The sequence below is a fragment of the Stegastes partitus genome, unplaced genomic scaffold (genome assembly GCF_000690725.1).
Source record: "Stegastes partitus isolate 25-593 unplaced genomic scaffold, Stegastes_partitus-1.0.2 Scaffold8, whole genome shotgun sequence".
Taxonomy (NCBI): Eukaryota; Metazoa; Chordata; class Actinopteri; family Pomacentridae; genus Stegastes; species Stegastes partitus.
Window position 1 is genome coordinate 1,526,592 of NW_007577739.1, and position 8,906 is coordinate 1,535,497.

General features: G+C 45.6%; 1 protein-coding gene across 1 annotated transcript in view; it reads left to right on the top strand.

The window, feature by feature from the left end:
* The window catches only part of itpk1b (inositol-tetrakisphosphate 1-kinase b), a 32,486-nt gene that overhangs the window by 16,049 nt on the left and 7,531 nt on the right, over positions 1-8,906 (top strand). The window contains exon 5 of the mRNA XM_008283645.1: positions 2,415-2,532. Coding sequence (XP_008281867.1) covers positions 2,415-2,532 — 118 coding nt within the window. The remainder of the gene's footprint in view (positions 1-2,414; positions 2,533-8,906) is intronic.

The window sequence follows — 8,906 nt, forward strand, 5'->3', positions numbered from 1 at the left end:
TGTGCATTTGCTGTAAATGTTGTGTTTTGAACTGTCAAAGACACATATTTTGGTTGCAGTGGGCACTTATTTAACTGTTTTCTCACATTTCATAGACTGAATTTTTATTCCATAAACAATGGATCTGTCTGTGTACGTTTCATCTACAGGGTGGCATTGTGTAAGCACTTAAATACAAATCCTCAAACAACCTCGGCAGGCGTTTTCTCCCTGCAGAGGACTGGTGGTTCCAGTCCAGCACTTTTTTCTTGTTTTACTTGTAACCCAAAGTTTATCGCTGTAGTTATGGTTGAATTAAGTATCAGCTGATAAATCAGCAGCTCAGTCTTGGGACTCAGCCCCGTCTGTAGGGCTTAGATCTGGCTATTTACCTGAACACAACTGTCATCTGTGATTACGTTTCGCTCGGAAATATTAGCGTTGGAACATTTCTAATATCACACAGCTGCGATCGTAAACAGCCTTTTGTGTGGTGGAAGGAATAAGCCGTCCTCTCTAAAATAGCTCTTTATTTAAAACAAAATGTCATCCTGGGATGCGCGGCGGTGATTCACTGGCCTGAGGTGTGAGCCGAGTGTACAGCAGACCTGGGACGAATGTCGCTGGAGTGATTTCTCTCCGGGGTCACAGGATAGTGGGTGCAATACTCGTTCATGGTAGTTTGTGTGGGAGGATGTGATTTGAGGAACTTTGCTGAGCTTCATGTCCTTTATTAGCATTTATTATTGTGAGTAACCTACAAATTGTACTGAACATAAATTCCTTAAACCCATGTCCAGCTACATTTGGATGTGTAGTTTTTTGTTTATATTGTGGAGAAACAGGCGTCTTGTGAACTTCTCTGTGATCGACAGTTAATGTAAATTGAACTGATGTGTAAATCACACCCATCTGGTCGCTATTGTGGTTAATGTAAGTGTTAAAATCATTCAGTGGCACCACAGGCTTACAGTCACTAGAACAGATTCCATCCTCTTCTGACCCTATTTCCTGAGACTTCAAACCATTTAATCTCCTATAGAACCAGATCTGCTCCCAAAAAAAAAAAGGCGAACAGAAAATGTGCAGCCCTCTGTGACACCCACACTGACATACGTCTGGCTCTTTTCCTCTCTAACACCTGCTAAAGAGCCTTCGTCTCTTTCTCACCTCCCCCTCTTGTCTGCGTTCGGCTGCATTTCTTTTTCTACGATGCAGAAATCAGCAAAGTGACAGTCCTTATCAGCAGAGTGTTCCTCCAAACTCCTGGAAGATTAGTTTGGATTTATTTTTCGGTCCGACTTACATAACTGCTCCTCTGGCTTTGATCAGCGCTGCCCGTTAGATCCCAGCAAATCCTGCAGATGGGTCCTCCATGTCAAGGCACAGGAGTTTGTTTACATGCTTTGTGCGTCAGCGTGTGTGTAGTTCGGTTCGGACGATTTTTCCGTCGTGCATGTGCGCTTGACGCATAGCATTCCTGCATGTGTTTAATTTCATTGTATGACAGTGGAGCGGTGCTGTTTTCACGGGGCAGGCTTTCTGTATAATGTGCAGGCCGGCCGGCTCCACCTGACACTGTTTGTGAGTCAGTAAAAATTGCTCGGAAGGAGCGGTTGGCGGAGAGATCCATAGAGCAGAGACTGAAATGTGGAGAACAAGGAGAGCGGCGGGGAGTTGGAGAGGAGGAGGAGGAGGAGGAGGAGGCGCGAGGACGGAGCCAGAGGAGAGCCGACAAGAGAAGACGAGAGAAGAAAAGGGGAGTGCGGTTATGTAAAATAGCCAACCTCACGCTGACCCAACAGCCGGCCACGCAGAGATGTAGTGATGTAACCTACACAGACCCGCTGGCATACATCTCAGGCTCTCTGTGGCTTACACAAACAGAGGGAGGCATGCTGACCCTTCACCTCACTGTTTGTGTTTGTACTTCGCTAACTCCAATATGTTTGTTTAACATTTCTAATCTGTATGGATGTATTTGTACGTGTCACGACAGATGGTTGCCCCTTGTTTTGTTTTTTTTGCACACTTAGGTGTATTTGGTAAATAGTAAACAACCCACGTGTTCCCATTAATTCTATTATTGATCAACCTGCCGGCAGTTTTCCTAATCAAATGCTTAATTATGTAGAGAAGGAAAACGGAGAACAAAGCACTTCATCGTTAGAAGATCACGTGGAAACGGCCCACTAACGGTCAAAGTGGTTGACGATATGTTTTCTGTTGGTTGTCAAATGATTAGCTGAGGACTTGTCTCTGTGGTTTACAAGAAGATGCAAACGATTTTTTAACAATCACGACTAATTACTGCCAGTTTCACTTCAGTTTGATAAAATGCTGTTGCTGCATAATGAGCAGACAGGATTGTGTTGTTGTAACATCTGTTTGGACAGAATATAAAGGTTCTAAAATGTCCGTGTCTGTGTTTTCAGGACTACATCGATGCTCACCCCGAGACCATTGTCCTGGACCCACTTCCAGCCATCCGGACTCTGCTGGACCGCTGCAAGTCCTACCAGCTCATCCACAGAATAGAAAGCTGTATGCAAGGTGAGACGTTTGCACAGCGAGAGACGTGCACAGCGCCGACCGGCTTCAGTCATAACCGGGACGTTTTGGACCGAATCGGTTCAAGCCTCCAATGTGTGACCATTTTACAACTATCTGTCAAGTCTGTGAAGATTCTCAGTCATCCAGATCATGGTTGTTCTCGTAGATTAATCGTAGCAGCTGGACTTGCTTGAGTTCTTGAGTTTGCTGCTCCTCCCGCTCATTATGCGAGTCGTTAGTACTTCCCCTGCCACAATGGGGTTCGAGAAGGTGTTTTGTGGCGAGGCGTGAATGGGTTTCATCGTCCTGGGGAGAGTTCTTAGGACTGAATTCTAAATAGGTGAGAGGGGGAGGAGCGACAAACCCCCAATGGAAACCATAGCTCAGGTGTTAATGGCTCCTTTAGGATAGAAGTATCTGCAACTCCCAACTAGTCAGTCAGAGCTGATGGAGCCTCTTGGATGCGACGTCTTCACGAAGCTCAAGCAAGTCCATTTGCTATGATTAAACTACTAGAATAACTATCTGTCAAGTTCAACTAAACATTTTCTTCGGTCACACTCAATCTGTGTGTGAATGCGTTTTTTTCCCACCTAAATTTTGCATTACATTTTAAATGAGCGACGGTCTGCTCTACGACTTGCTGCAGCTGATTCCTCCTTTCTGCTCAGAGTGCTTCAGCGAGCTGCTCTGTTAAAGTCCTTGATTAACTGGTGTTTCTATAGTTTGTGTCACTGCAGTTTGATGTTCTACTTCAGCATTAGGGTGTTTTGTTTACAAGCCGAGTATGTTTATTTGTGCTGATGCAGCTCATTCTTTTTGTTTTTTTTGTCAGTATTTACCTTATAGGGGAAAGCAGTGGATTACTAAGCCTTTCCTTTTGCTTGTTTTAATGTATTTTATGCACCTTTACTCCATTCTGGTGATGATGTTTACTCTGATTTACTAACTAATCTAATCTAACATGCCAGCTACAAACACTGGTCATGCCCCGGCAAAACTGTGCAGAGCATCGGGGTCACTTGTGGTTTGGGGAGGGGTCAGCAGATTGCTTCATTTGAGAGGGTCAGGCCTCCAGTAGCCTCCAGTAATTATGAATGTGCTGTTGACCTTCTGAATGCGCTGTTGACCAGTCAGTGATAAACACACCGCTCATCTCTGCTGCTAGCTGCACACCCACTGTCCGGTGCTATGCTGCTGTAGGAGAAGACCTGGCTTTATCATTTGTTATATGAATGGAAGTCACCTCCAGGAGATCACGGTGCAGTAAATCATTTCAGGTGCTCCTACATTGTTAGGCGTACCTGTGTAGCCAGCATAAAAAAAAGGATCTCTGGATTCATTAGCTAAGTAAATTTGCGCTTTCAATTAGAGGTCTAATTGTATGAACTCAGTCGCACAGATTTGTCACACCCCCGGTAGACCTGATGGTGTTAGCTGTGCTCTACCATCCTCTCTGTGAGCATTAGCTGCTCCAGAATAGAGACTCAGCTTGATTTGCACTCAGTAGTGAGCCTGTAAACACCATTAGTGTCTCTGTTCCTTTCCCGCTCCTCAGTGCATTATAATAACACAAGTTGTCTAAAATAACAGAGTGGCTGTTGATTCCAGGGACACAGCCGTCTGCCTTCCTTTAACGTGTCTGATATTATTGAGAGGACGGAGCTTGGAGTTGCGGTGACTGCAGGATCTCTGTCTTTCCTCTTCCCTTCGAGAGGGGACAACCTCGCTAACACACGACAGCGCCGCCTGAGTTATGTCGCTTAATGCTTCCGAGCAGATGTTTAATTCTGGCCGCTCGATCGCTACGCTGATATCATAATTCCTCTCCTCCCTTTCACGCGACACTAGCACCTCTCCGTTTCGCCCCGTCCGAGCCCATTACTATCAAAACTCGCCTTGGAGTCGGTCCGGCAGCAACCTTCCCCCGTCACTGAACCCATACACTAATCAGTGAGCAATGACTTCTAGCTGGAGGCAGTGACGACACGGGAACATTCCCCCCTCCACCCACCCACCCACTCCATGAACAGACAAACACTGCAAGCACACCTGTGACTCATCCACATCTCCTTTACCCCCATACATGGCGGGGAACGTAAACCTTTTAATTACGACCCCGCCGAGCGTCCACGAGCGACTGTGAGGCGCTGCAGCGTGGTGTCGGAGCGACGGATCAGAGACGTTTCAGCATGTCAGTGGCGTCTTAAAATAGAAGCACAAGAAGACATCTTTTTATCCAAACAGACACGATGGCTGTTACGTAACAGCGAGTATAAGCTGTCTCACTGTGTGCAATTGGTTTGAAGAGGAAGATGGCTCACTGGCTGCATTTATAGGAAGCTCGTCGTTTTTTTTTCTTTCACCACTCTGCTTCCATTAATGCAAGTAGTGCTCTCTGCTCTCACAGACGTGCATACCAAACCTCCCTGGCAATTGCAGTCAGTTTAGACACAATAATGGAGAGTAAGCCATTATAATCCTTGAACATACCATCGTGACTGTAGGGGAGGTGGTGGTGGGGGGGAGAGAACAGCCAAGGAATGAATGTGTTTTCATCTGTCAGCAAGAACGACTACGAGAACTAGGTTAAGGGTAGAGTAAAACAGAGGATAGTCTGAGAGTGGTTGAGTCTACCTTGCTTTCTTAGGCACAGCCACTTCCTCCTCCTTATCAGCACAGAGCATGGAGTCCTGGAGCAGCTGCCAAGGCAACCCAGCACTGAAAGGCCACAGAGAGCCCTGCCATGTTTCACAGTCTGCATGACTCAGAATAGTACTCAATAGGAGGAAGCACTTGAGGTGTGCTTTCTCTGGAAAACCTTATTTTATCACTGGAGTGGCCTCTCAGTGTTAAATGGACTCAGTCACAGTACATTTAGCAGTTCTGCTCCAAATTGTTTAAATTAATATAAAAGTAAGTACGAGAATGAGCCCGGCCCCGATGTTATGTGTAATATAAAACAGCCAGATGAGCGCTAATGGAGCGGTGTCATTGATTCATAGCCGCGCTCGGAGGAACTTTGGCGCTGCTCTGTTGTCCGACTGGGTTTTGTGTTTCCTATGTGAGCCAGAGCAAGGTAACTGTTTATGTTACTCAGCGGAGTCCACCGGCTCTTGTGTATACACGGGTTTTGATATCTTGGGCTGTTTTTATAGACAGAAACCGTCGTCAAGTCAACTCTCCCGTAAAAAAACCCCAAAGCCCCACTCGGCGTCTTAAGCTTGTTCCTCTCCGGCTCAAGATAAGAGAAGCCACAAGCGGATTCCTCTGGATCAAACTAAAACCTTCCCCGTGGTATTTGTATATTAATCGAGCCGCGTGTGCTGGCATTAACGCGCACTTCAGCGAGGACCGGCGGAACAAGTGTCCCATTTATGCAAGCGATCAATATTTATTAACAGCTGCTGCCTGAGAAAGACAAACATGGAGAGACGGAGTGAGACCGAAGCAGGCGTCCGGGTCCACGGAGCAAAGTGACAGACAAGCTTTGGTAGAAGATCTCCAACATGTCAGGTCGACCTGGACCGAAAATCAAGCTGAAGGAGTCCTGGATGTGCGAAAACAATCACATTTTTTCCTTTTCAAAATAAATAACTCATAATTCAAATTGGAGTTTAAGCCTCTTATCGCGTGATATCGAGCCAGAGTTTAATTTAAAATATTGAATATCGTGCTGCTTCCCTTTGGAGGGAAGCAGAGAGAGCAGCAAGAGAGGATGCTGGGGTTTCTAGGAAACAAGCTCTAAATAGCAACAAGGAGAGTTCAGCTTTCCACCTAAACAGCACCACGGTGTATGAAGTGTTATGGACCTGGGCTCCTTGTTGTTCTCTGCACCTACAGCTTCATCCCAGAAGGAGGACATGACCTGCTGAGGAGTTCCTTCATGTTTTTGACTTTGTTTACGCTGCAGATGTCCTGATGAGATAAAAGAAAAAGTGAAATGAACAAAAGAGTGTAACTGGATAATGACATTTAAAAAGCATCCCATTGTCGAGTCCCGTAAACGTCGTCCTCGGCTCCGTTGAGTCTGCTGCGAGCATGCACTGTTTAGACAGAGCCAGAGATTGATCCTCCCCTCCGCCCCCTTATCCCTGAAACGTCAGCCAGAGCCAAGCATGCACGCTAGTACAAACTTGGCCACACGCTATTATCCCACTATTCCCTGGTCTCTTTATCATAAATCCTTAACTTGGAGCTCCAAATGTTTTCCGCCTGACAAGGTTTAGGTCTTTTCATGGTTTTTGTTTGACAAAATTTAACGCCGTCTTTGGGAACCGGGTGATGTAATGGGGATGTTTTCCCTCATCAAACTGTTTTCTGAAAGACATTATGCTGCTATTCTTGTCCTAGTAAAACAGCATCAGTATGAGGAACACACTTGTAGGCAGTGCAGAGATGACTGATGGGTGAACCTCCAGGCTTCCTGCTCCACACTGCCTGGCTACAGAGCCAGCACTGGAACCGACCCAGCTGCACAGGGGAAGGTTATGGAGTACACAACAAGTATCTGCCTGTGGAGGAGAATTCTGTGCTGGTCTTTCATATAAAAACAAGAAATATGTATGTATGTTTTAACCACGAAAGATCGGCTTTGGTTTGCTGTAAAGAACAGATTTATTTGTTTTTAGACTAAAAATACAATCTTAGGAAGTTGTGTAAATAATACGAAAGCACATGTTCGGCCGCGGCATGGCTGGGGGGCATTTAGCTTCTTGTTCACAGACGCATCACAAGGTGGATACTTAAAGGATTATTCTGGGTTATTAAAGCTTAAGCCTTATTTCAATACAGTATTTATAATTGCTATCAGTCGCTGACATTGTGTTCGTCGTCGTCGGTGTGAAATGGAAACATGGAAACTCTGTGACTACGAAGTCACAGGATCAGATCGCTAGTAAACAAAGCCAGCAATTCAGACCGATTATGTAAACCACTTTGTTTGGTGGTAAATGCCGTGATCGCAGTCGCAATATCAATAAAAGAAAAGCCTCAAAGAGCTTACATAACCGTGGCAGGTCAGAGTTGAACCCGAATATCGATCCATAAACTTTAATGGATGTTTACAACATAAGGGAACATAAAACTTTATTCTTCCAAAGAGAACATACTGTAAGTTGTTGGGTGTCCTACATAGAATGTAATTATACATTCATGTAGTCTAATAATAGAAGAAAATGAGGTGTAAATTGCAGTAAAGATGTAGGGCATGACTCACTGAGTGTGTTGATTGTCTCTCAGATAAGTTACGTGAGTCACCTTTATCTAAAACCCACAGTGACCCAACTTTTCTTAATCTTGGCAGGTAGCTAAATGAGTTTAGGGCTACGTAATGCTGAAATAATCTTCTTTATCTATTAACGAGCTGATCGGTTACTTAGTATGCAGATAAAATGTTGACGAATGAGTATAATTTCCAAGAAGCCAGAGTCACATGTTCGAGTTGCTGAAAAGTCACAGATGCCATAAAATAACAGCACACGCAGCTTTATCGCCTCAACCTAACTGAAGTCTGTGAAGGCTCCAAAAAACCCGCCGTCTGGCCATAGATGTGTGTGTGGGGGCCCCTGAGCACGCCCAAAGTTCAGCACTCAGCAGTGAAGTTAATGTAGGCAAATGAGATTCTCCTGACCTCAGCACTAGCGGGGAGCAGAGAGCCCTGCCACCGCCGAGGCCCGCAGCACACAAAGACCGGCATGTTTCTATTGTGTTTGTCATTAGCAATTTGCCAGCTCTTGCTTTGGCCCGGCCGCTGATTTCCTGTGGTGATATCTCCAACCAGCTGCCTTATCGCCCCCATGTACCTACTGTAGAGGGGAAATTACAGAAGACAGGACATTAATATAGATGCGTCCTGAGCCCCTGATACGGTGACAGTCCAGTCCAGCTTTTTTTAAAATCATCAGTCTTATCAGAACTGACCGACCCGCCGCTACAGGATGAAAAACACGATGTAAGCAGGCATGATATTAAAATATGGTGGGAAAAAAAAAGAGGCAGAATGTTGTTTACATGGTAGTCGGTTGTGTTTGCTGCCGGGCGTCTGGTGAAATATCAGTCAGGCCTGTCGGGTGGTGTATCTGGTGACTCTCCTCAGCAGGTTTGACTCGTAGTTCCTCATATGGTTGCTGCCACCTTCCTGTATTTCGGCATCTTGCGCTGTTTGTGTGCGTTTTGTAGGAGGAGCAGGAGGACCTGGCAGTGTCAGATGGCCTTTGTTGTGTAAACTGGTCACAAGGATGGCATAGAAGTGTTTCACATAGTTACGTTAGGTGTGTCCTCGTGTGAGTGACAGACTCTTGTGTCTCCGGTGTGACGGTGAAGTTGTCAAATCGCACCTTCTGTACAGGAGTCGCACTGCAGCTCGTGGCCCT